This window comes from Drosophila teissieri, chromosome 2R, assembly GCF_016746235.2.
Source record: "Drosophila teissieri strain GT53w chromosome 2R, Prin_Dtei_1.1, whole genome shotgun sequence".
Classification (NCBI taxonomy): Eukaryota; Metazoa; Arthropoda; class Insecta; order Diptera; family Drosophilidae; genus Drosophila; species Drosophila teissieri.
Genome location: NC_053030.1, coordinates 15,941,916 through 15,968,079, shown reverse-complemented (window position 1 = coordinate 15,968,079; position 26,164 = coordinate 15,941,916). Strand labels below are relative to the sequence as shown.

Sequence of the window (26,164 nt, the reverse complement as noted above, 5' to 3'; positions counted from 1 at the left end):
TATACCCTTCAAATATCCTATATGATATTTTTAATTCAGTTCTTAATTGCTTATTAATCTGAATGTATTTTTATAGAAATTAGACATTGACTATAATCTAAATAATAAACATATGTTGTTTATAAGTATATTACAATTGTTGAAAATTGTATTTAAAATGATTACTTTGCTTGATCCACATGGTTCTTTCATTGAAAATCCGTTCACTTGAAACCCATCACATTTTGAGTATTATATATCAAAGTAATAATGTATATTTTAGCCACACGTTTGTTTACTCGGTACCCGGGTGATCGAAAAATATCCGCCTGTTTATAGAGAACGGATAAAGAGGCGGCTAGATTTCACGGGTGTCGGACTATTGTTTATCTCACCCGACGACCCACCTGCCGAAACGACGCCGCCGATCCTCTCCAGCTCTTCTGCGTACGTCAATCGGTCGGAAGTGTCCAACGCCCCAACTTTGGCGAACTGATAAAATGTGTGAGAAGTCTGAATGAATTTGGCTTTTCGGCAATGGCCAAAATCTTAATTGCAAATGGGGCTAGCCTTGGCGCTTTTTGGAGAGGGACACGCCTAGGGTTGACGTCAGACTGGGACATATCTGCAAGTGAGCCAGGGGATCGTGGGCGATGGTCGGATATGGATATGGAGCGGCTCTAGAGTTGCATATAATATTTACAGTCTGTGGCTCAGTCTGTCGATCAGAACCGAAAGCTGAGCTAACAGAGAGGCTTGAGTTTCGCGGCGCCTTGTTCTGTCGCATTGTGTGTCTCAAATTGTTGTTTGGCCAGCGGTCTATTTACCAACTAATTATATTACATATTCAGGCGCTTCCAGTGAAGCCCTTTGCCTTAAAGTCATGCGCTCTGCGTTCTGCGTCATGCAATTCATTGATTTGAGAGTGGCGTATGAGCGATGGAAACACTTGACGAAAATTGGCTCTGTTCTCGATTAGATAGTCGTGATATTTATTAATAACATTAGCCCTCTCGGCTGACAAATATATCACTTCTCACCTCCGGCAACCGAGCAATCAGCTGGCAACTCGCAACTCGCCACTGGCAACTGTTGTTGGAGTTATGCAATTTCCAGAATCGCAAAGATTGTTTGTTTGTCCAGCGGGGGGAAAGCTGGTGGCTCAAGGTTAAGGCGTTGGCCTTCCAGCGAAAATACTCCTGCAGCTGAAGTGAATTCCCGGATCTCGTGTTTGTGCCACACGGGGAACACTGTTTTTCTTTCCACGGCAGCACTGGCTGACTTAATTGATTAGAGCACCTGACTAATTTTCGTTTCGAGGGCTTTGCGCAGCGACAGCTCTGACAATGCGATTAAAGTTAATTTTTGTGTAAATATTGATACGATATCTTCATTGTGGGGTGCCAGCTGGCCTGTATGCAGTAGCAATTAATTAGGCTCAGAATGCAGAGGTTATACAACTCCAGAAGTGGAAAAGTTTGCAATCAAACGGGCAAATCTAATATGCCTTAGATGGGAAATCTCGCCAAATGCAAAGTAATGCCAGCCATTTGCCGGGCTGACCCATATTAATGAGATACGGAGTCCGTGGGTTTCGCTTTCATTGACTCACTGACTGACTGACTGACTGGCTGACTGACTGACTGGGCGAGTGGCTCCAGCTCTGTTTTCCGGGGACTGAGGAGGGGCGAGCAGGCAGGCAAATGAGCTGCAGTGAACCGGAAATTCACAATTAACCGTCGATCCCCTCACTCGGCCGTGTTTCATAACCAACTGCATCTGCATTTGGAGCCGACTCCATTCCATTCGCAGGGGTGCAGTATTCAGCTTCGGCTTCGGAATCCAAATCAAAATCGTATATGGAAATCGCACGTTCCGCCTCATTGGTCGCTGGACATTTATTTTCAGCCTAGGTGTAATTTTCAGATGCCTTCTTTGGTGCCCTCGGGTATTTGGATAAACAACGTGTACACAGCGCACCGAGGTGGCTGGGCATTTTAATTGTTTCTACGTGTTGTTCTACAAAGGCTTGTTCGGCGGTTGGCCAAAAATTATGACTATATTATAATCTGGCGGCAACGTGATCGCCCTTTCGGCTCGGGTTGAATCAAATTGGGCGCCTTTATTTGGGGTCGCGGCGATTACAGTTACGCTGACTGGGAGAGTTCATTGGAGTCGGGACATGTGTGGCCCCCTCTCTTCAAATATCTTTATGATATCATGTAAATATATAGATAGCTAACTGTAGTTTCACTTTTTCGGCTCGGCCCATTCCTAGAATGGAATGGGAACGGGATTGAATGTAAAGGTTGGTAGAGCTGGCATTCCTACGTGACAGAGGCAGTGAAATTATGCATACAAAAGGGGAAAGACATTAGCTAACAATTAAAAGAAATAAAATAATATTCTTTAAACTAGACCTCAGGATGACCCCGAACACTTGAACTTAAAGCGTACATATGCACATAAGTGGAATCCCAATTTGTATAATCTTCCGAAACTGGTATCCGCGATGTAAGCCTCCTGGATATTTTGACAAATGCGCATAACCCTGATTCATTACGCAAAGACTCTCTCCCAAGTTAATCATGCTGTTGCCTCGATAAACGACAATGATTTTTCAGACTAAGCCCGCCGTTGCAAGTGCGATGGCAAATGGTAAATGGCAAATGGCATTCGCAGGTGGTCGCTAATCAACGTAATCAACTTGCAACAAGCTCGTTAGGCTACGCAGATGCAGATGCAGCTTCAACTTCAGCTTCAGCTTCAGCTTCATGGTAATCAGGCCACCAAGTTCTGGCCAACTTTTCAGCGGGAATCGGAAATGGGAATGCTCAACGAGGTGGGATCCAGCGAAGGCCGCTCTAACCAAATTGGTCACTGGCCTCCCTCCTCATTGTGCAGAGAAAACATTATCTCACAGAATGATATCTTTATGTTTTAAAAACGATTAAAATCAGCTTATCAAGGTGTCTAAGACTAAAGACTTTAATCCCATGGCTCAAGTTATTCAAATAAAAGTGAGTAGTGAAATTATGAAGTTAACACTTATATATTTTTCTCCGTGCAAAACTGGTTTGGCGGAACTTCAGCACATTGTCTAGGCATCTAGCCAGACTTTACCGTTGCTGCGACTCGGGCGTTTAGCTGGGTCAAGGTCACCTTGGGAGTGGGAGGTGATGGGAGCTCCTGGCCTATTCCAGTTGGCAGCATCCACCTGAAGGATCGCTGCCTTTGGGGGCCTCGCAGCGCGGCGTCCATCTTCTTGCGATGCCAGGCACGCACAAATCAAATGGTCCCCATTCAACGCCATCATCATCGACTGGTCTCCGCATCCATCCAAGCCCAGATCCTCTGGAGCTCCAATACTCCGCAGATCGATCAGCGCCCAAGTGGCGGCGGATTGCTGCATTTGGTGCTGGCATCGCAAACTGCGTTCCTCATTGAATTTCGTTTTCGATTTGTTTCAGGGGCGGAATCCAAAGGGGTGACGTACCACAACGTAGTTTCATAAGCATATATAAAGAACGGAAAAATAATTTAGTTTATGATACTTGCAATATATTTATAAACATTTATCAGGTTATCCCTTTCGTCCGCACCTTCACTACGCTCCTGGGACAACAAAAACAGCGAGCCCACCGAACACAAAGCTGAGATTTTTCACAAGAAAATATTCAATGTGAAGGCGAAAACTGCGCAGGCGCATGTTTTGTCAACCAACTGGCAATCCGCTGACAAAAAGATACAAAAAGACAGTCGGACGTTCGGAGGCCGAGGCTGAAAACTCTGACGTTTTCGTGACAGCGGCAACAGCATCCACTACAAATGCCACAACTGCTACAGTAACTGCAGCCAGACGCCGTGTTGACCAGTTACCAATTTTGGCAGTGGACTTTCATTTATTCGCGATTCGATTTTGGCAGTTTGGAATCGCTCGTTCAAAAGGGAACATCGCACATCTCCTTAGCTCCCGAGAGAAAATGTTAACCATCCCATTTTGTTATGGTACCATAAATCATATTTCATAGTACGCCCAAGTACTTCAAAATTATACAGCTACATACGCTAGCAATGGTTATAGAAAGTTATTAAGTTGTTAAATTGATTTATTTATTACAAAGTATTTAATTTATATATTACAAGTATAAATAAGCAATCCAAAGTTCTTAATAAAGTTAATTTGAAAACCACAGATACGCCTTTTAGATAGGCAACAAGAAGTCAAAACTCAATTCAGCGACTTTTGTACATTTTACATTATATTCTGTCTACACCAAATTACTCAGTCAGACATTCGTGGCGACATCTACCGGCTCTTTACATTACTTGTATATTACATGTATATAATTCGGGATGGCAACTCAGATATACCGGCGATAGTCCAGAAAGCACGATATTTTTAAATAACAATTACGGCAATACCAAATTTTAGACATATCAGTAAATTTAGTGTTTTTTTTATCAATGTTCCAACTGACAGCACGAATTCACCAATTTTACTAGTTTTTTAATCAGTTGAAGCCTGCGCACTAAGAATACTCGCTCACAAATCGATATAACAACAACTTCGATAAGTATCGCTTAAGACATCGATGCCCGATGTATCGATACTGGCGAACATCACTAACTTCAACAAGTGTGAACTCTCAGTTGAGTTTTGAACTTCAACAGGTGTTGAATACGCGCTAGACTAGAAAGCGATCCCACGATCAAGCGACTCGGTAAAGCAAAACAAGCCATCGAAATCAACGGACGAGCACGTGATTAGCGTCTCAAGTCGAAGAGCATAAAACCAGTGCCGAATTGAACCACTTTTAGCAATCGTAGTGTCGGCCAAAATCCAATAAAGTTTGTGTGTTTCTTGCAGCGATCAAAAGCCAATATTTGGATTACTCCGCTTCACTCAGAGAAAAGTTGTCTGCAAGCAGACCGCTCATAAGGTGAGTTTCCCTTCGTTTCGATCTGGATTTCGGGCATCGGGCATGGATCGTATCTTGAGTTCGTGAGTCGGAGTTAAGGATTGTCTGTGCGGGGGAAAGGGAGTTTCCCTGGAAGAAAAGTGCAGTGCAAGCGAGTGTTTAAATTTCGTCACTCAATGAGTGAGTGGGAGTGGGATGACGTTAGTGACACTCCTGCAGTCCAGCAGTTGTCTCGCTCTCTGAGCGTATCTTTCCGTCGCTGCAACAGTGTGTGTGCTACCTGAGAATGTTACCTGGCGTATCTCAGAAAACATACCGAAACTCTCGCACACAGATACGCCAACTGCAGCTGCTCCTGTGTGTGTGTGTGTGTGTGTGCGAGTGCATGTGTGCTGTGCCGTGGTGACATATAAATTTAAAACCTGAGTCGCAATTATCTCGTTAAATTCTGCAAGCAAAGCGATCATATTTTCGGTTCACCTACATGCTGGCTTATCAGACTAGCCAAATTAAATTCCCTGCCCCAATTACTCCGAAAAACCCAAAGCGTTTAAGCCAAGTTAAGGCAATTGCACTGGGAAAGCCAAACAGTCGGGGAAAAAACAGTTAACGCGTTTGCTTTTCACAACAACAACAACAACACGAGTCGCCAGGTAGATAAGATTACACCTGTGTGTGTATTCGCGCGCATTGGTATTAGTAAGTGATCGGGGGGAAAATGAGAGGGAAAGGGGCTGAAAAACCGGTAATGCATTTGCTCAAAAAAGAAGTCACCTTCATAACAAACTCAACGCTCTGCTGCAAAAACACAACATGCTCAACTGTCACAGTCGGAGAGATAAATCTATATAGTTTAGGTTCGACCATGATCGCAGTTTGCATATACCACACACTTTACGTTTACGCTGGGAGGTGGAAGGTGGGAGATGGGCAAGCAGAGTATTGGAATATGGCCTAAACCCAGTTTGCACTGCTCCGCCAGTCCAAAGGGCACAGCGACTCGTTTTTAAGCTCTTTAAGAGCTTCCTGTAGTATCGGCCAATTAATCAAAGACCAAAACTACGAAATATTCTCAAAAAATAAATTATTTATTTCTATGCATAATTCAGAACCAGTTCCAATCGATTTTCAATTTTAATGATCGCCGCTTTTAAAAAGCATCTCCGTTGGCTGGGGCGAGCACGAAGCTGGAATTTAAATGAAATGTACATCGCACACAAATAATTTACCAAGATCTCGGCAATAAACACACGCGTTCATTTGATTTTGAGGTGCGACTCGGTTTTCCAGACGTAATCGACCAGTTCGGAGGAGTGCACGGTGAATTCCTGGAAAGCGATTTCGAATGCTAATTTTTTCGCCGCAGCCCGACTTGACTGCGATTGTTCTTGGGCCGGGCTTTCGATCCGTGGCAGGATCGGCAACCTATAGTAAACCCATAGTGTGTCAAGCTGTCGCCAGTTGGTTGCTAGCTGCTAGCTGCTAGCTGATGGCTGATGAATTCAGTGGGGCATTATCTAATCGCTACATAAGCCGGCCGCACATTGGAAACTCCACTGCTTGATAGTTCCATAGCTCCGAGGCTTCGTACCTCCGTATTATACAGATAAAGAGCCCAAAGCAAACACGGGCCAGTTGAGAGTTAATGAGGTCACAGCACTCTCTGCTCTAGCTGTTTCTGGTTTCATGGCTGGTAATTGGTCGGAGTACGAGTTTTGGACGTATGGCTGTGGCTCCATAGATCTACGTCTTCGTCTACGTCGTGGAGGGCGAATTATGAATACTTAAACACATCTTTTATGGACAGCCGTAGTTCGAGTTGGAGCTGGAGCTGGAGCTTAAGTGGCCAGCCAAACATTTGCGATCAACTGGGTGTGTGGGTAAACTTGGTCTAGAGCCGTGTCTTACACAGAACTTAAGTGTCGGCACATGTGGCGTATGCGCAATGTCTCCGCTTTGCTCTGGCTCACTTAGAAGTTTTTATTTGGCACATGATTGCCATACGAAAACAGCGCTGGGTAAACTATTTTGAGAGTGATTTAACGATCCCGGTTGTTGTATCTTAACAGCTTTGGCCAACAATGATGTCATATGAATGGGATTCGGTTGTCCATGTCGCCGAGGGAAAGCCAAATGCAATTCTCTATCGGCGCTTGTTGTTCACTGATCAATTGAGCATGACGCTCGACTCGCATATTTCGCACCCACATTGCGTTGACTTTTTACCTTAACCCTGAATCTAATCGATCAAGCCTGACAGTCAGACAAAGTGGCATTAGCATTAATCAATTCCTGCCATAAAACATTAGTCATCGATGGTACCAAACGGATGGTACAAAACGAAACCAGCTGACAACTGTGGAAATGTTTTTTGGCCCTATTCTGCGCGACTGCAACTTTCTCCACTTCTGCAATTGTACATTGGAGCCCAGCATTTGGGGCGTTGGACGCTGAACCTCTGTGCGGGATTGCCTTGATTTGCTTTGGCCTGACCATAACTCAAGATCTCCAGATCTTAAGCCGATTTCACAGCCTCAACGTTTGGGTTCAGGGTCTCGCATTGGACTTGGCTTGGATACATATATGCCCATGTGCCCATGTGCCAGGGCTAATGAAATGCAGAGAGACTTGGCTTAAAGTGACTCAGAGGAGTGTGCTTACGTGCTGTGCAAGCCGTTTTGCGGCTCGGAATGCGGCCTGCCACATGGAACGTGGCCAACTACGTTGGTGGGCACCCAGTTGCAGCCATTCCAGCCCTTAATTTATGCGATAAATGCTGCGAAAATCAAAGAATGTACACAACAACGTACATATTATGTAGAACCCACAACTGTCTAATTAGGAATGGCGCTCTTGCTTAAATTGCTTAAGTGCTAACAGAAGTGGACACTTTTGAGCTGTACTTCACCTTGACTGTGTTTTCTGATAGCCCCTAAAAACATTGTAGTCTTACAAAACCGTTCTTTGTTAATTCCCTTAACTTGATGAGTAGAAATGCTGACTGCCTTTTGACAGTCGCGATCAGTGCCTTTCAGCACTCGGTGATGAGTTCAAGCCGCTTAGCACTCGACACTTAATAAATATATAGATGGCTCAACGAGTTGACAATTCCAGGCATTTGTCTCAGGAAACGCTCGTTCGACCGATAACCTATACGTGATGGCGGAACGCTTTTGTTGTTGCAAACAAAGCCTCGTTCGAGTGCAAAGTTTAGTGCAAAAAGGTCGGTTCTGTTTTTGTTTTTTTTTTTAAATCACACTCGGGTGGGTAAACAAATCAGGTTTCCGTCGACTAAGCACAATGAAAAGCGCTTTTCAGCTTTTCAGCTCAGTTTTTCAGCTGGGGCAGCAAGTCGTGCCACAGCCATGCTTCTAGAATCGAGTTATCCGGCACTCTAAAAGTCGGAAGCTGGCATCAGAATCCGATACAGATATCGCTAATGAAGCGCCCCCGCCCGGTGAAAGCCGGTTTCTCATTTGCACCGCCTCCTTAAGTTCTTAATTTATGGAACGCTTCCTGCTTCAGATTCAGGGCTATATATACGATGCACCGATCGAGCCAAACAAAGGGCAATTGCAGGCAAGGCGAGGAAACAGGCATAACGATCAGATTCGAATGGCTTAAATCAATTTATGGCAGTTTTAATAACTGAATTCCCATGCAGGCAATTCCCTCAGATATCAGCAAATGCACTTTATCGGCCAAAAATTCAGCAGACAAGGTGCAGTTTTAAGTCCCATCGATAAGGAGGTACTGCAACACGATCAATTTGGGAAAGGTCTTAACTGCAGAATGTCGCTTCGTTCATAAGAATTTGGAGCTGTTGCAAAAGTGTAGCGTCAAGTTTAATTAGTTTGCCGACTTGGCAAGTACACTCGTCTTTTAAGCTCCAGCGACCTTCTTAGATAAGCTAATCGATTTCCTATAATCTAATAGCAATTTTAATTGATTATGACACTTCTCACTTAATACTATTACAGACTATTACAGACCATATGTACAGACTAGACACTACAAAGTGTCATTGCGATTAAAGTGTTTACGTAAACATTAACGACTTTATTTTGATTGTAATAGAGCACATTCTGTTCAAAGAGTTCAAGCAACTCTCGAACGTGACACCATCGGTTATTATTTAGAAATTCCCTTTCGAAATGTTTAAGTTTGAGCGAATTGAAATGGCTTTTAGCAAGAATTTTTCGTAACTGGTAGAGTCATCTGCCTGACTTTTGGCTGCCACCGGGCAAACTTGGCTCACACATCTGCTGCGAGTTCGAGTGGCAATTTCCAGCTCCAGCCAAAAACCAGTCTGGCCATCTTTCTGAGCCAACAGTTTCCCCCTTTTTGTAGCAACCTTTTGTGCCAACTGCGTGTTGTTCGTCTGTGTGGTCAAATGTCGGCATTTTTTATACGTTTGTGTTTATTTTTTATGCGCACGCCTTGGGCAATTTTGTCCATTGTACTGGCTGGCTGCAAAAAAATTAACGTTGCAGAAATGACGGCGAAAAATTAACGTTGCAGAAATGATATTCCGAAATGGCTTCAACCGAATGGTATACCCTATTCTATATACAGATGGAAATTGAATATCTGAACAGTTGGCCAGTGGTGTATTTTCTAGCAGAAATCACAATCGTAAATCGTCAAAATCACCAGCAAGCAACTCGTGATGCTAATGAATTGGTCAACAAATTTGACGATGTCGTGATCCGCAGATTTAGAGCCGGATGAAATTGGCTTCAACCACCCTAATGAAGGCATCAGCTGAGGCATTTCCGTTTCGCCAGTCTTCGCAGTCTTCCCATGAATCGATATCCTTGATGAGGATGAGGAGGACACTGGAGTTCCCGAAAAAATGCAATATTCTACCTACACGTCCGTTTCTCTCGTTTCACTTCCTGTTAACGCCAGCTATTTTTACCCACACATCTCAATCATTATCTGCCCACGCACACAGACTCACGATCGCATTATTCTTGGGTATTTCTTGGTATTTGCCAGAGACATTTTTGAGTTGATCGTAAGACGGAATCAAGGCGAAACTACCTGAGTTCGAGGCTCATTAGCTAACCTTGCTGATCAACGGGATCTCTCTACCCAAAGGAATGCAGATCTTTTTCGGGCCTCTATACTATGCATAGATGTATGTATATACTTTGTAATATTGACTGGCCGGCCAAGGGTCGCACCCAGTTTCCAATTTCCGATCGACGCACCCATGCACAATTTGATAACCGGGCCCCATCTGCTCTCCAATCCACATGACATTTCTGGGTAACTTGATACAGAAATGTGGGCTGGAGGGTCTCATGGGAAGTGCTTATAATTCTAATCTGTTGACAAAACCGACCACATGCCAACCAGCCGCCTGTGAACCAGTTGATAATCGCCGAAAGACAACCAATGGAGCCAAATCAAAATATACTAATAAATTGAATAGACGTTTACGTTTAAACAAATCGTGGCTTGTATCAAGACACGAAATCAGTCGGTTAGCCGATACTGCGATACTCTGATACTCTGATACTCTGGGGAAGTGTGCCTGTAAACGAAAAACGATCCAAAGTGTTTCCGTATCGGGTTACGTTGAGTACAGGGCCATTAAGTATGACAGGGCCAGATCAGGGTTTATCTCGATCGAATGTCAAAGTGTTCTAGAAACAGTTTCAGGAAAGCATTTCCCCATTAGCTGAATGTTAATTACATGCACGACACTACAAAGCACTCGGTTATAGGAATTTTATTTAGTGATTTAGTGGCGGGGGAGACAGATCAATGGAGAGGAGTGCTGCTTACCCACTAGGGGGACTAGTCTAATCTTTACGGCTACGTTAGATAGCCGCAGCAATATGATGAATTGGCTGACTCACGAGTTTCCGAGTGGAAAACGTATTTGCATACATGTACAAGTATGGCCAGTGCCAGTGGCAGTGCCAGTTACCGGTTTCTCTCTAAACTTGAACAGGGTCTACTCTCGTATAGCCCAGTTCAAGCGGACATCTGTGTATACAGATATATATATACATATATACATATATATACATATATCCATATATATCGTATATGTACATATATCGCTGCAATGACAAAAAACGGAATTAATTATGGTCGGAGTGTCGGCGGCGCCTTGGCCAAAAGCTAGAGCCATAGCCAATTCGAAGCGAGCCAAAAAGCGCTGTCTTTCGTGACTCGAACCCGATGAAATGTGTTAGCCGAGAGACCTAAACACGTTTAATGCGATCTCGAGACTGCAGACTGCAGACTGCAGTTTTCCCTTGGCGCTTGTGGCTTGTAAGCTCGTAGGCTTGCAGGCTCCCCGTCAACCTGACACCCACTCGCGACGCGGAGCTGGCTAAGCGGTTTGCTGTGGGGTCTAATGAAATGCTCTAACATACGATATGTGCGCACATATGTTCCCATATCCACACTGTACACTGTATTGGCTGGATAAATGCGATCTATTCTGGCCGCCTTAACTGCGCATTTTGCATTTAGCATTTTACACTTTGCTTGCCCGAGTCGAGTCTCAGATCTCTCGCGATCCCGGGTCGTTTGCCTGCTTACGAAAAGCATTAATACGCAAAGCTCTTTGTTTACCACTCGGCGAGCCACGGTCTCGAATTATGTGTTTGCTTTGCCATGAAAACGAAGGCAAACACACAGGCGGTCTTTCTATGGGGCCATCCGCCATGGAATCCGCATCGAATGCTTGGAAAATGCATTCCAAAAACGACGTAAACGTAAATTGCATAACAAACCTGGAGAGCGTCGGGTTTTCTGGTCTGGTTTTGAGGATTTCTTAGAACCAGCGAGCTGGCAAACGCAAACGAGTTATTAATTGGCGTCAAGAAACGCTCCGTGGGGATTCCCCGAGGCGAATCAGTTCCAAAATGCCCAGAGATGCCCAGATACCCAATCGTTTAGTTAGGGTTTCCCAATCAGTCGCCGCCTGCCATCAAAGGGCAGGCCAACCGAAAGTCAAATAAATAAGCTGCAGCTGACGACAGACCAAATCGAATCGAATCGATTGACTCTCGAGTGAGAGTCAGCAATTCTCTATATGATCGAGTAAGTCAGCGCCACTCTCTGCAACTTCATTACTAGCTGTTGATGTATACAGTGCTAATCAATAAGGGAAGTACTTTGCGGATCCGATAGTGCGAATTGTGCTTTCACCCAAGTTCTGAGTAACGAGCTGAAAATACGCATAGAAATCATTTGGGCTGCCAAAAAATTGGCAATATGTAAATGATAAGCAAGCACTTGGAAATTCGTACGCAATTAGCAAGCGCATGATGTCAACTGTCCGGATTACAATGTGCTAATCGGGGCAGTCAACATGCCTCATCGTTTCGTCATACAGATCGGTGGTTTTGGAGGAAATGGGTGGTCCTATTCTGAGGCCAGCCATGAGTGCGGCCAGTTCCCCAGAATGTTGTTGATTCAATAAACGCATATCTGCTTATCTGGCTCCAGCCATTAGCGATAAGATACGGCGCCATTGGGTGTGAGTCGTCTGTTTTTTGTTGAGTTTCTTAGAAGTGGCCATACAACACTGTACAACACTGTCGTCTTTCCTGGTCCATTTCAGTTTGCCCACCAACCGGAAAATGGGTCGCCAGTCGACTTGCAGGCTGGTCCTGCTGCTGACCTTTAGCCTGGCCCTAATCCACGCCAGCCACTCAAACACCGTGGGCAACAAGATCCACTTCATCCACGATGATCTGACGGAAAACGAGATGAACTCCGGAGAGGAGGTGAGCCCGACCGACACCCTGCCCAAGATCTCCACACCCAAGGTAATGAATTTACCCGTGGACACGACCACCAAGAGTCCCGCAAAGAAAACCACACTTCTCGGCACCGAGAAGCCCCTCAGCGAGGAGGCCTTGAAGGATCTGATGGAGGCGGCCAAGCACAGCCAGGCCTTGGCTGAGGATCCGCACTTCAACAAGATTCTCAATACCACCGTGGAGAAGGATGCCGACGATAGCGAATACTATGATGATGATGATGATGATTACAACTACTTCGATGAAGAAACCGAGACGACCTCCGCCAGTCCCAAGAAGCCTAAGAGCAATCCCAAGCTGCAGGCCATTTTGGATGGCATCAAAAGGAATGCCACCAACATACGTATCCCTATTTTGCAGAGCAAGACTAACGACCAAAAGAGCAAGGAGAGTGCAAATGATATCGATAGCGATTCCCAGTATGACTACGACGAGGACCTGGACGACGATGATGAAGAGGACGATGGCTCTGATGAACTTTTGACAGATGATGAGCAAGTCGTTTTCAGCGAGGACGTGCCCTGTCCAAGATTCTGTCAGTGTGCCCGGAATGTCAACAGTTACCTGGTGGCCACCTGTAGCCGACTTGACATGGGCACCCAGAAGTTTGGCGCTGATATTACGGACTTGATTGTGACCAATGTGGGTCCCAAGTACCCCATCCTGATGGGACCCAACTTCTTCCAGAATCTGGGCCTTAAGAATGTGGCTTCCATCAAGATCGCCAACTGCACCTTGGAGTACCTGCACGCCGAGGCCTTCCACGGACTGAACGAGCTATACGCTGTTAACTTGACGGATGTGGGCTTGGCCATCATCAATCCCGACACCTTTGTTGGCAACAAGAAACTGCGCATGCTCACCATTTCGGGCAACGACCTGAGTGTGATGTCCAGCATTCACTATCTGCTGAAGGTGGGTGTTAATAAAAACGAAAACCTTCTCTTGTAATCCATTTCTAATCAATTACAATCTTGCAGTCTTCCAGCATTGAGGAGCTGGACTTCTCGCGCAACAACCTTATGGAGCTGAATCCCAAGGCCTTCTCACAGCTATCCAATGTCGTCTACATCAACCTGAGCCAGAACAGTTTCAAGAAACTGCCCGAGAAGGCCTTTGAGAAGGTTACTCTTCTGGAAGAATTGGATCTGTCTTACAACTCGCTGACTGAACTGCCCCGCGATATCTTCAATGGCACCACCCTGTCCATACTGCACCTCAAGTACAATACCTTCAATGGCGATCTGCACTTCGGCACCAAGGATCTGCAGCAGCTGGACCTGAGCTTCAACTCGATTGTCCAAGTGCACCACAGCATGTTCGACAAGATGCCCGGTCTGACCAATCTGAACCTCAAGGGCAATGGCATTAAGAAGATCCAGCCAGACTCGTTCCTTACTTTGAAGAACCTGCGCCACATCGATCTGTCGATCAACGATCTGGACCAGATCTCGGGAATGCTGTTCTTCAAGAACTCTGAGCTGGACGTAATCCGTTTGAATGATAATCCTCGCCTGAGCCAACTGCCCACCGATGGCTTCCTGAGTTACAGCGGTGAGTTCACCGTCTACTATCTGGATATTTCCAATTGCGCCATCGGTCCACTGGGTCACAAGGCCTTCTCCACGATGCCGCATCTGACCACCTTGAAGTTGGCCTGGAACAACATTAATCATCTGCCACGTGAGATTTTCACTGGACTCCACAAGCTGATTGACTTGGATCTGAGCAACAATCTGATCGCCCGCATAGACGATGTGATCTTCATGGACAACGGAGAGCTGACGAAGCTGAGTCTGGCTGGAAACCCCATCAGCCGCTTGTCCATCCGTCTCTTCCTGCCGCTGCACCAACTCCGTTCCCTGGACGTCAATGACTGCGAGCTCGCCACCCTGCTCTCCGATCGCAAGTTGGGTATGGGTTACAAGATCTTTGACAGCCTGCGCAGCTTCAACGCCTCTGGAAACTTGATCAAGAAGATCTCCGCGGAGGATGTGAAGAGCTTCAAGAACCTGCGCTCCCTGGATATCACCAACAATCCGCTGAAGTGCACTCGCGACTTCCAGGACTTCATCAGCTACGTCACCCTGCAGATGCAGATGACTCCCAGCCGCCTGCCCGTGCTGGCTAATCTGGAGGATGATGCCACCATTGTCCAGCTGGAGAGCCAGGCTCAGGCCGGTTGGGCGTCTTTGGCCCACGAGGTGTGCAAGCATGCCGAGGAATCAGATCTCTTGGACGAAAAGAAGGCAGACAGTGCCGAAGCCAAACTGGAGAAGCGTCTGAAGGAGAGCGAGAAGAAGCTGGACGAGGATGAGGCTAAGTTGCTGAGTGTCTTGGACAAGAGTGTGCTGGACAAGAGCAGGCTGAGCAGCATGCAGAAGATCATGAAGGGATCGGTCAGCACTGAAACCGCAAAGCCTGAGGAAGATGCCGACGAGGAGAACATGAACCATGGCGGCGAGGATAAGGAAGAGGACAGCAGTGACTATGACAGTGAGGAGGATGATGACGATGATGAGGACGATGATGATGACAACAACGATGACGATCGCTTCGAGGAGGCCAAGAAGAATGCCAAGGCCAAGGCCGATTCTAACAAGGCCTTCGACTCGTTCGTGAACAAGGAACTGAAGCCAGTGCTCAAGAACGATGGCATCCAGGCGGAGGAAGTGGACATGTCTCAGGAGACCCGTGATAAGTTCCTGCTTGGTAAGTTTCAGCCAAATATTCATTTATGGAAGGTAATTGAATTTTATATTTTAACCCTTCAGAGAAACTGGGCTTCGACAGCGGAAGCGAGGAGTCGGATGAGTACACCGAGAAGGTGATCTTCCACGGCGAGCTCTCCTACGACGTGGTGGTCCCACTGATCGTCGTCTCCTTCTGCCTGCTGATGATCGTGCTGTCCATCGCCCGAGTGATCTACGTGGTGCTGCGCAAGCGCGGCGAGCGCTACCGCATGGCGCTGCTGGCCTCGAAGAACTCGTTCGTGTACCAGAAGTTGAGCGAGGACATCGTGAAGCCCACCAGCAAGGAGCAGAAGGAGCCCAAGCATCTGAAGCAGCCGAAGGTGCACCGATACGCGCCCATCAATCAGGTCTAAGTCCACCTAGAATCAGCAGTTCCGGGCCGGTAGTCGCGGAAGTCGAACGAGTTGCGCTGTTTTTCTAATTTATAAGGATATTGATAGTTGAAAAAGTAAAAAATCACATCAGACAATTTACTACACACACAAGCACAAGAATGTTAGAAACAGGAGGAGGAGCAGTAGCTGGCAGTTAAAAGTATTAGCGAAAGTGCGAGGAAACAAAGCAACAACTGAGAAATACTTGAATCCAAATAAGAGAATGAAAGAGAGCGAATAAATCTTTAACAGAATCCTTTATCCCTAAAATAGCCTGTACCACCTAATCCTGTTGGGACCACTCAAAGGACCTTGGTAACAGCAGAGGTGGCTTTTCAGAGAACGCGTTTGATGATCAACCGTTTCGAAAGCAACGGACTTGCAATTTATCGAACCCAACAATCCATATCCAATTTATCCACATCGGTCTTCTGAGAATTTCGGGAACAACTTGAAGATTTAGTGCCATTTTGCGAAAATTCAAATCGATCGAAAATTACTTAAACACATTAGGGTTTCTAAACTGAGTGTCAAGTCAGGAACAAGAAACGAGGAGCGAGGAGCGAGGAAGAGAAAGTAGTAAGCGCTTTAGATGCGGGTCTGTGTAGGAAACGTTTAGGAGACTCCCTAGAATGACGTCTGATTTATAATCTGATCAAGAATGATGATGAGAGAAATAATTAATGCATAAACTATGTTAAGACTTTTTTATTATCTTTTTTCCAATCGATGGCAAGTGACTGCTTGACCTATTCGACATTGAAACCAATTCCGAAAACAATAAATTATTTTAACCAAACCGATCGTAATCTTTACAATGCATACTTAATAGACATACATACATACGTACTTTAAACAATAACATGCCTTTCAATAAAATTGAATATATTTTATCTGCGTTCAATAAACGACTCAAGTTGGCCGACATCCCCACCTTCCTCCTTTACGTAGAGTGTCAAATTCCGCTGGAAATCAAGTGCGAATTGGTTGTCTTCCCGATCCCGTTTCAGTTCCTCTCTGACCTGGCGCCACATCCGCTCAAATCCACTATCGAACGGCATGCCCAGGAAGCGATTATGTCTGGAACGGAGTTCCTCACCGATCTGTTGCCACATCGCCTCGAACTCCACGTCGTAGGGCATTCCTAGGAAGGTACTTCCACATCCGGTGGACTCGAACATGAAGGAGTACTCATATTTGAAGTTGAACATGTTAAGATCTAATATATTATAATTTGTGTTTGGTAGAATTGAATACTTTTTACTTGTTTTAGGTAACATAAAATATTATTTAAATTTTATCATTGTATTTTTGATCCCAGCGTTGGTCTTTTTTCTGCAGCTTAGAAAACCGAACTGAGGCTCCATGAGAAGAGCATATACCAAAAGCAAAAGAGTGCCCACAAATTAATGCTGAATAAACATAAGATTCATTGCGCCAAAGAACAAAAAGTAAACAAAAATCTGGCTGAGCATCAAGTTTCCAGTGAGTCTGTATATGGTTTTTAATGGTATTTTTTCGTTGTACATAAGTCCACCCAAAAGTAAGTGGTTCACTCTAAGCTATGTATGTACATATGTATGTGCTTTTTAGAAATTGGAATTTTGAAAGCTCAAGTATGGTCAGTTCCTAAGCGAGGATCCGTTAGTTTGGCCTTTTTTCTTCGAGAGAACAAGTTGAGCGTGGGTGAGTTTTGCCTCCAAATTAATAGACCTCCATGGAGTTCTCGAAGAGTTGCGCCAGGTTTTCCTCCGTCTGCGCCCTGGGCGCCAGCTTAGTGATCCTCTCCTGGGGCAGGGTTCCCTCCACCAAGGCGGGTATGTCGCTGCTGGAGAATCCCAGCTCTCGGAGGCCATTTTCTATGCCCGCGCGTTGCATAAAGCCGCGTACAGTGTCCGCCAAAAGACGACCGGCGTCTGCTTTCTGAACACCTCGCACTTCCGCGCCCAGCAACTGGGCAGCCTCCAAGTGCCGATCCGGACACGCTGGAGCAGTGAACTCAAAGACCGCCGGAGCACTGATCACCACGGATAGACCGTGAGGAATGAGGGCGTGACTGGCGGAGTAGCCCTTCGGTTTGTAGTCCCTCACATTCCCTGAAATAGGATAGGAAAGTCCATGGCACAGGTGCACTCCGGCATTCCCGAATCCCACGCCAGCCATCGTGGAAGCCAAGTGCATCTGGGATCGGGCTTCCAGGTTATCGGGCTGGTAAATGGCGTTCACAAAGTTCTTTCTGATCGTCTCCAAGGCGAATCGTGCCCACACATCCGACACCGGGTTCCTGCCCTGATAGGTGGGTCTCAAGCTGGGATCACTGGGTGCCGGGCCGCGTTCCCTGTAATCCACCGCCGTAAAACTCTCCAGGGCGTGACAGAACACATCGAAGCCAGCGAAGGCCATCACGCGTTCCGGCTGGGACAACGTGTGCAGAGGATCAATCACAGCTAGGGATTGCAAGTGTGAAGTTAGGGGAATAAATTATTTGAAAGAGCTAAGTTTTTACCTAGAGTAGGTTTGAGGTACTTGCTGGAGATGCCAGTCTTGGCATGCAACTTCTTGTAATCGAATATAGCCACACCTGTGGTCTCAGAACCAGTTCCCGAGGTGGTGGGCATCGCAATCAGGGGCTTCAGTTTCACCGATATCTACATGGAATTCAAGTGATCAATGCCACTTACCACGCACCTATTCAAAGACGTAGACCTCACCTCCTTGCCCTTGCCAATCGGACAGTTCACATAGTCCAAAAACTCTGCACTTGGATCACTACTAAAAAGATTGGCTGCCTTGGCTGTATCCATGGCGGATCCTCCTCCGATGGCCAGAAATGCATCGAACTCCTTGCCACGCGCAAACTCCACGGCATGCCACATGCTCCCATCCGTGGGCTCCACACGGGTTTCATCATAGACCTCGTAGTTGATTCCATTACGAGCCAGTGAATCCAATGCCGCTTTCACGGAGGGCAACTGCGCCACATTCTTATCCGTGACCAAGCACACCTTCCGCGCTCCCAAGTTGCGGAGATCAGCTCCCACTTCGGCACTTACTCCGGGTCCAAATCGAACAGTCGAGGCAGACATCTGTGTGATTGCATTTGAATTAAAGAAAATGGATTATGTATTATTCAAATTCCTTAAAACAAAAGTTGAAAGTTATTCACAAAATCTAATAACAGTTATTAGGATGCTTAAGAATATTGAGATAGATTATCTGGTGCAAGCTATGACCACCTGACTGGAGATGAGCATCTGCTATCTGCAGGTGTTCCAAAGTCCAAGGTTTCGCCACTTACCTCGAAGGCGTACTCCATGCGCCCCGTTTGGGAGGCGGTGGGAGCTGCTGAGCCATAGTTATGCGAGTGGGCGGGGCACTTGCAACTAAAAGATACTATATTTAAATTTCTTGAAATTGGCAACCAAATGTGAATTTTTACTTACGAGTTGGCGACGATCGAGTTGATCAAACTTAAGACATTCTTCCGCGACATTTTGTATATAAGTGAGATCAGCTGGTCTAGTTTCTCGTGTGATAAGAAACCGGATTCGATAGCTGGCGCCAAGGCACAGCACTTCCCAATCGATAGCTAACAATTTGAATTTTTGTGTCTTGCAGCTGCGAAGTAAAATAACTAAAAGAGCCGAAAATGTGCGACTACCAGATGGAGTACTCCTTTATTTTTGAAGACAGCTCCTGCGAGGGCGACGCCTCGATGGCATCCTATGACAGTGGATTCGAGTCCATGTGGCATCAGGTGCGCGAGGAGCTGCAAAGGGAGCGGGAGATGAATGACCTCTGCCAAGTTTTCGAGCAAAACTTGAGCCTGAGTCCGCCGGTCATCGCGGATAGATGGAGATTCTGACCATCTGCACCTCCCCCAAAAGCCAGCTCATTGTGATATTTGTAAATTATAGTTCGCCATATCAGTGGCTCTCGTTAAGGCATTTTTGATAAGTGCTCGATTATTTTATATTGTAACTACCAATCTTAAGATAGTTTCTTGGAGTCATTTTGTCCGTGTATTCAAATGTTTGCTTTCGTGAAGACTCGCTTTGTTTTGTCACTCTACCAAGTAATCAGTTTGTACCAATCGCATATGGTTGTCCTAGATCATAAAATGGCAATAACTTGCCCTCGGCATTGCACCTAATGCACCATGTATATACAACAACAAGGAGCGAAGCTCGAAATTTGTCAAATACTTACTCCAAAAAGATAGAAATAAATGCGATTCGCAATCGTTCGGAAACCCATTCATTTTTAATTGCGGCTCCCACAGTAAGATGTGACTGCGATTCAATTGTAAGGGGAACAATTGTTCGCTGGAGCTAATTACCTAAATGTATGTCCGCCCATTTTTCGCGCTAGATTTACAACTCAATTTGCCGCGATATCTGCCCGATCTGCGAACATAAACTACTGTCAATGGTAAACGATGTTGACGGCTGTTCCCCTCATTAGCATGCAGATCGTCGCCGATCTCCTGGGCGCCAGACCATAAAACGTTCCACACCCGGCCCATCGGTCAGCAGTTTGCGCTAAGCTGGTGATAACTCGACATCGCGATCGCGACATGAAGTGGCTTAGTTTGTTCCTGGTGTTTGGGATCCTCGGACTCATCGGCAGCCTGGGCACTCTGACCATGGCGGAACCCAATCCGGAGCCCAAGGGTCGTCCGCACACAACGCGACGTCCGCGGAACGATAACGACAACGATCGACGCTAGCAATCCGAGCGGCTGGAGGAGATGGAGCACCACGCCAAATCTCCCCGCAGATGCACCGAACCACAAAGGATGCAGGAAGCACAGCGACTCTCGGTGAAGGTGAAATGTTTCGGAGTCGAGCAAATGCAATATGTTGAGGTGCTGCTCATCTAGCGAGCGGTTTCTTCCCTTGCACGTGCACAATAAAGACGCATTCGTCGTTTACAACAGAGTTTTGATCATGGGTTTATTCGATAGTTTTCTTTGTCATAGGTCTACAGTTAAATTGGTCAGCTTAATGATACCCTGACGCTTTCGGGGATTCTTCGATACTGATTGATTGGCGGATAAAGCAGGCTGACTGACTTTCTTTGGTTGTGCGAGGGTTTTCCTTATCGGGGAGTGCGTTTGTATTTACCATATATTTGATTCGGTTTCGGATGTTACCATTATATTTACCATGCGATATTGAACGTTGCTTAGGGCCATAATTACCATAATTACCATAATTTACAAAGTGCCGCCCGTTGCGGCTTATCAAATTTAATTCAATAGTTTCCGTTTCCGTTTCCATTTGCTTAGCTACGATAGTTTCGGTTACAAAATAATTTCAATTTATCTAAATTGCAATCGCATCTCCATCTCCAGTGTCTGCATCGGCTTATAATTCAGTGAGTACGTACAGAAGTACGTTCACGAAATCTGCCACTCACATTTCGATCGGTTTAGAGCTATCTTTACAGTTACAATTACAATTAGAATTACATATATGCGATTGATTAGACTAATGCAGTTTGCTTGAGTTGGGGTGGAGTGTTTGATTCGATTCGATTCGATTCGATTCGATTAGATTCGATCCTTACTTCTCTTGCCTGCGAGCGGGGCTTAGTCTACACAATATATTAATATTATGTCGTTAATTACGTTTAGCATATAGTTCGAAGTTCTATCTGATTTGATCAAATGATTACTCGCTTATCGTGTATTACTTGACGCATATGTGCTTGTATCTGCTGAATGCATGTATCTTGTATCTGGTATCTTGTATCTTGTAGGTGGGTCTGACACTGACTTGAATATAATTGAGTTTGCTTGTAGATTCTAAGCTCAAATGCAGCTGGGAGGTTTAATGGGATATTGGAAGTGGAAGGGGACTTTCATGCGGGAGTACAGCTGAGTATCTTTGGTAGTGGTAGTTGTAATCCTATCTAGCTAGCTCTTCACTCTTATTCAGGCGACTCCGAGGAGGCCGATATGCCGCCCAGACTGCAGGCTCCCACGCTGCCGGCACTCGTCGAGGCCCCAATATCGCTGATGCTCTTCACGCGCCGTCGACTCTGCTCGTAGAGCATTTGGGGGTCGGTGGACACCGCATCCAGTACCCCACCGACTGGCGGTGCGCTCACCCGATGACCAGGCGGCGGACCATGACTATAGATGCCCCCAGCCGAGGGAATCGGCGGTGGGGCCGTCGTCGGCGGCGGTAGGAAGTGATGGTAGTGCTGCTGCTGCTGCTGGAGATTGGTGTGCGGATTCGGATACTGGTGGCCTATGGTTGCGTATATTCCTCCGCCACCCTCGCTGCTGCTGTACGAAGGCGTTGGGGAGGTGGAGTTCCCAAAGGAGCTGCGGTCCCCGGTGCGATGTGGTTTGCTGTTGAACCGAAAGGCTTTAGAGAGGGAGCTCTGCAAACGGAAATACTGGTTTTGAAATATGTTTCTTGAGTGAAATGAAGTGCCAACTCACCTGAGATCCTTTCCATGCCGAAATCTGTTTGGTACAATAAATGAAAAGAACAAAATGTTAATAGTTTTAGTTTGTATACTAGCATACGTTTCATGTCCTAAACTTTCGCCAACAGCGGGAACACTTTGAACTGTCATGAAACTTTTCCTGTTGCTAGGTGCCTTAGGAACTATAAAAATTTTCCAAATCGGTAATTATGTATACATATATAAGCATGCTAAGGAGTTAATATTGTGATATAAAAAATATTTGTATTATTATAGACATCATTATTGTTTAACTTTTAATGAGTACAAACTTCTAGTATAAATATTTAATATATCCTTACGGACTTTGTTTTTTTTAAAGCTGCCACAAACCGCAGCATACTTTTTGCCATCTTTGCATGAAATATTCTAGCATCCTTGAGTGTCCTTTCTTTCAACTCAGAATTTATCACATACTCGTAGGCACCTTCGAGTGTAAGTTATAGTCAATACAGGTTGCAAAGGCAACCTGTCATAAATTAAATTTTCAATTTGGATGAAAGCCTGTGAAAACATGCTCCCAGTGATATGGGAACACTTGCCGAAGCTACCTCTTAGGGATTTAAATAATTTATAGCACAGACACCGACAGCGACAACAAAAGCTTCACGTCAATTCAGGGTAAGGCAAGGATACTCGTACAGCAATAGTTGTTTGTCGACTGAGTTTGGCAGACGATTATTGTATTCAAGACATAATTGGTTATAACTAACTATATTATTAGTTTCAAGTACTTACCCTGAGGTTGCCGCTCGAGCGGCGATCTGTTGTGGCATAGTGCTGCAGTCCGCCGGGTCCCGTTAGAGGCACTACGCCGCAACCGGAACGGATGCCCTGACCCAGAGTCGCTCTACACAACAAACATGGCAATTTCGATTTGCGAATTTTTGCATAGGTCGTATGCGTGTGTGTGTGTGTGGGTGGGTGGTTGGGTGGTGAGTGGGTGTTGTAGGTTCACGGGGGCATATATCATGTTGTGGACGGGGTTTGGATGTGCATGTGTTTTTGATTTTCATGGGCAAGCAGGCAGGCAGGCGGCACATCAAAGACAGGACACAGACGGCAGATAACGGGAGTGTGTGGAGTTTTCGAGATTTGAAATTGGAGTACATGGAGTGCGGGCGGTCAGGCAGAGCAGCAGAGATAGCGATACAGAGACAGAGAGAGAGAGCGAGAGAGAGCAGGCAAGGCAGGCACACATACACACACAGAAAGTGGTTTCATAGGCGTGTTGTTGAGTTGTTGTTGATTGTGTTGTTGATTGTGTTGTTGAGTTGTTGTTGAGTTGTTGTCGTTGTGTTGGTAATCGTGTTAGACAATCAAGCAGAGTTAGCAACAACAACAAGCCGTCGATTCGATTACCAAATTACGAAATGGAAGGGAAACATACGGATGTGAAAGCAAAAGAGAGTGGATCGAGTATAGGAAATATGGAAAAAGAAACGGGACAAAGACGAAAGAATTTGATTAATCAATGTTAGAGAGTTACTTTTATTTTGATTCGTATTTGCCATGGCACAATTAACTACACGTAGCGTAAAACAACAATGAAATCAAAGTTATATATGGTGAGAGAAAAACCCCCGAAAGAATAGAAACTAGAAAGTAAAAGTAACTTGACTAAAGAATAGCATTGCTAACAGACACGAAACCAGCAGCCATATAAAATTGTCGTTTTAGTTTAAGCCTTAGAATTCCAATCACACATATGTAGTAGTAGTATCGTTAAGGTATTTGTATGCAGTGGTACTTATTAAGATGACAACGATTAGACTAGTTCAAGCTACTTAAAAACATTGATAACACATACATAGAACTGGTTTTCGGTTGTCTGCGTACGTGTTCGAGTATGCGTGTGTGGGTGTGTGTGTTTCGGAAATAGAGAGAGATAGGCTACTTAGTAAGCAAGTTTTACTTACAATTGACACTGTAGTTGCAAAATTGCAAAATTGCAAAACCAAACAAACGACTTCTTAACAAAATTAACTTAGAGGAGCTACAGCCCTGCGGTCGAGTCTCCAGAATCCTTGACTCCGCTTTTTTTTATGTTTTTTGTTGTTCCCCAGCAGTATGCAAGCAGATATTTGATACAGCCATACGCAATAAGCAAGCCATGTCAACAAAATTGCATTTTTAGGAGCATACGCATACGCTGGGAACCTTGGCCATGGGAGAATCGATGCCGCAGGGCGAAACTCAATCGAAACGCTTCACAGTATGCAACACCAAACATGAACTGTATCATCTAACCACGGAAATGTAGATGTGTGTGTGTTCATGGAGCTGTGTGCGAGTGTGTGGTTATGTTATTGGTCTTTAGGGTTCCATTGTGCGTTCGAGCTCAGAGAGCAGCTTCTGTATCACAGGGAACTTGGGTGCTTCGGCCTAGTGACGAAGGACGCTCATGTGGAAGGGTGTGTGTTTCGGCATTTGCAATGCTCATCTTAGGCGTAACAATTGATAATATCTGCTGCTACATATTTCAAACCCCCTGTCTGAACTACATACATTGACGTAAAGCCTTAACCCTAGATTTCTACTACATTAAATGCTCGATTCGACTGGTAAATCAACCTAAGTAAATGCAACGTTAAGCGCTCCTCGCGGAGAGTATCGTTATAATTTTAATATCGTTATATCGGATATGCAAAGCTTGGACACTTGTTTTGTTATTGACGTGTGCGTTTCTAGTTCGATGCCTAAAGCACTTGATAATATTGTGGTATGATTACATGTACTTCTACTACTCGGATGTGTGTGAATATCCTGGCGAGGATCTATCAACTATTCGTAATGACGAAATGACTAGCGCTGTGCTCCAGTTATTGTTCTCTCCCTATAGTTATTATCGTATCATCTTTATCAGCTTGGCTAAACAACAAATCAGTATGAATCCCGTTTGATTTTTGATTATTATTCATTTTCGAGTTCGAGTTCGTTATCGAGTTTTTTTTGGTTCGTGCGGATTGTTTAGTGGCCCTGCAATTTGGCCAATTGTCTGGATGCTTCCATTTGAAATTCTTCCATTTGACAGTAAATAAGGTATCTGCATTTCGAATATAGAAGATACAAATAAACATGATTCGAGATATTTTGTGGGAAAGAAAAGAGAGAGAAACATGGCCACGAGGGCCGCCATTAGTGCGTTTCGCTTTTCGGGACGGTTTTTAATTTTGCTTAACAGATTGTCTAAGACACGTTCACATCGATCAACAACGAAACAAAGTACAGAATTACTATCTAAATATACAGGCTGGAGGACCTTTACATACTTATGCACGACAGTAGACAGAGTTAGATACAGATACGAGTATGACATCGCATGATATGACATCTAATGAGTCGAGAAGCTGGCATTTCTGCAGTCATATTTCATTGGTGATGCGGAAGAAGATAGATGGATGGTATGCACATAAGAAGCAGCTTATAAACGAATGATCAAAGCACTAAATATATTAAATAGCCAGAGATGATGTGAGCATGAATGAATAATGTGAGGTGTATGTTTCGTATGTTTCGGGTGGCGATGATGATGCAGATGATGAAATGAGATCTGAAGAGCTCCCATGATTAGTGACGAAAGGACGAAACACTTCCTGCTAGCAAAGTTGAACCGAAAACAAAAACGCTGTAAACGATATGGTCTTAACGAAGGTGCAGAACTGAACACAAACTCAAATACAAACTCACAACGAAGAGCGTTAACAGGAAGTTATATAAACTCGGGGTAACTCGGGTAATGGTAATACAAAACGGCAATAACTCAATCAAAACAAAGACAACTCTAATCAAAACGCTGTGTTACGCTACATATTTACGTTTCCACAATTCACATGTCAAACCCGAGGGGCTACACAAAGGAC

The 26,164-nt window shown here is 45.1% G+C and overlaps 6 protein-coding genes across 11 annotated transcripts in view; 3 read left to right on the top strand and 3 right to left on the bottom strand.

Moving 5' to 3' along the window:
* Positions 1 to 4,626: 4,626 nt before the first annotated feature.
* LOC122612103 lies at positions 4,627 to 16,620 on the top strand. Its single transcript, XM_043785490.1, has 5 exons — positions 4,627 to 4,703; positions 4,850 to 4,922; positions 12,493 to 13,609; positions 13,675 to 15,406; positions 15,469 to 16,620. The coding sequence occupies exons 3-5, from the start codon at positions 12,512 to 12,514 to the stop codon at positions 15,798 to 15,800; spliced, it is 3,162 nt and encodes a 1,053-aa protein (XP_043641425.1). The 5' UTR covers positions 4,627 to 4,703; positions 4,850 to 4,922; positions 12,493 to 12,511; the 3' UTR covers positions 15,801 to 16,620.
* LOC122612105 lies at positions 16,545 to 17,091 on the bottom strand. The gene has a single exon (XM_043785493.1). It carries the CDS (start codon positions 17,030 to 17,032, stop codon positions 16,712 to 16,714), a length of 321 nt encoding a protein of 106 aa, XP_043641428.1. The 5' UTR covers positions 17,033 to 17,091; the 3' UTR covers positions 16,545 to 16,711.
* Positions 17,092 to 17,400: 309 nt separating this feature from the next.
* LOC122612106 lies at positions 17,401 to 20,073 on the top strand. Its single transcript, XM_043785494.1, has 2 exons — positions 17,401 to 17,507; positions 19,440 to 20,073. The coding sequence occupies exon 2, from the start codon at positions 19,471 to 19,473 to the stop codon at positions 19,684 to 19,686; it is 216 nt and encodes a 71-aa protein (XP_043641429.1). The 5' UTR covers positions 17,401 to 17,507; positions 19,440 to 19,470; the 3' UTR covers positions 19,687 to 20,073.
* LOC122612104 (probable hydroxyacid-oxoacid transhydrogenase, mitochondrial) lies at positions 17,526 to 19,345 on the bottom strand. Its single transcript, XM_043785492.1, has 5 exons — positions 19,265 to 19,345; positions 19,120 to 19,204; positions 18,533 to 18,907; positions 18,328 to 18,469; positions 17,526 to 18,268 (listed from the first exon to the last, which is right to left on the bottom strand). The coding sequence occupies exons 1-5, from the start codon at positions 19,312 to 19,314 to the stop codon at positions 17,526 to 17,528; spliced, it is 1,395 nt and encodes a 464-aa protein (XP_043641427.1). The 5' UTR covers positions 19,315 to 19,345.
* A 269-nt stretch (positions 20,074 to 20,342) lies between the features above and the next one.
* On the top strand, positions 20,343 to 20,761 carry LOC122613242. The gene has a single exon (XM_043787332.1). The coding sequence runs from the start codon at positions 20,398 to 20,400 to the stop codon at positions 20,548 to 20,550; it is 153 nt and encodes a 50-aa protein (XP_043643267.1). The 5' UTR covers positions 20,343 to 20,397; the 3' UTR covers positions 20,551 to 20,761.
* Positions 20,762 to 20,851: 90 nt separating this feature from the next.
* Positions 20,852 to 26,164, bottom strand: part of LOC122613240 (kazrin) — a 38,262-nt gene continuing 32,949 nt past the window's right edge. For 3 of the 6 annotated variants that reach the window (XM_043787324.1, XM_043787327.1, XM_043787325.1), the window contains 4 exons: positions 24,112 to 24,132; positions 23,040 to 23,151; positions 22,276 to 22,299; positions 20,852 to 22,214 (listed from right to left, as the gene is read on the bottom strand). In XM_043787324.1, coding sequence (XP_043643259.1) covers positions 21,756 to 22,214; positions 22,276 to 22,299; positions 23,040 to 23,151; positions 24,112 to 24,132 — 616 coding nt within the window. In that variant the 3' untranslated portion in view covers positions 20,852 to 21,755. Of the gene's footprint in view, positions 22,215 to 22,275; positions 22,300 to 23,039; positions 25,348 to 26,164 lie in introns of those variants that run through there. The other 3 variants (XM_043787326.1, XM_043787328.1, XM_043787330.1) reach the window with 2 other exon arrangements.

Bases quoted from the DNA above. Each gene is read 5' to 3' on its own strand.
- LOC122613242 (XM_043787332.1), top strand. From the start codon at position 20,398: ATGAAGTGGCTTAGTTTGTTCCTGGTGTTTGGGATCCTCGGACTCATC.
- LOC122612103 (XM_043785490.1), top strand. From the start codon at position 12,512: ATGGGTCGCCAGTCGACTTGCAGGCTGGTCCTGCTGCTGACCTTTAGC. The intron at 13,610-13,674 runs GTGGGTGTTAAT...ACAATCTTGCAG, and splicing joins GCATTCACTATCTGCTGAAG to TCTTCCAGCATTGAGGAGCT. The intron at 15,407-15,468 runs GTAAGTTTCAGC...TTAACCCTTCAG, and splicing joins CCGTGATAAGTTCCTGCTTG to AGAAACTGGGCTTCGACAGC.
- LOC122612104 (XM_043785492.1), bottom strand. From the start codon at position 19,314: ATGTCGCGGAAGAATGTCTTAAGTTTGATCAACTCGATCGTCGCCAAC. The intron at 19,205-19,264 runs GTAAGTAAAAAT...AGTATCTTTTAG, and splicing joins AACTCGATCGTCGCCAACTC to TTGCAAGTGCCCCGCCCACT. The intron at 18,470-18,532 runs GTGAGGTCTACG...AATTCCATGTAG, and splicing joins CGATTGGCAAGGGCAAGGAG to ATATCGGTGAAACTGAAGCC.
- LOC122612106 (XM_043785494.1), top strand. From the start codon at position 19,471: ATGTGCGACTACCAGATGGAGTACTCCTTTATTTTTGAAGACAGCTCC.
- LOC122612105 (XM_043785493.1), bottom strand. From the start codon at position 17,032: ATGTTCAACTTCAAATATGAGTACTCCTTCATGTTCGAGTCCACCGGA.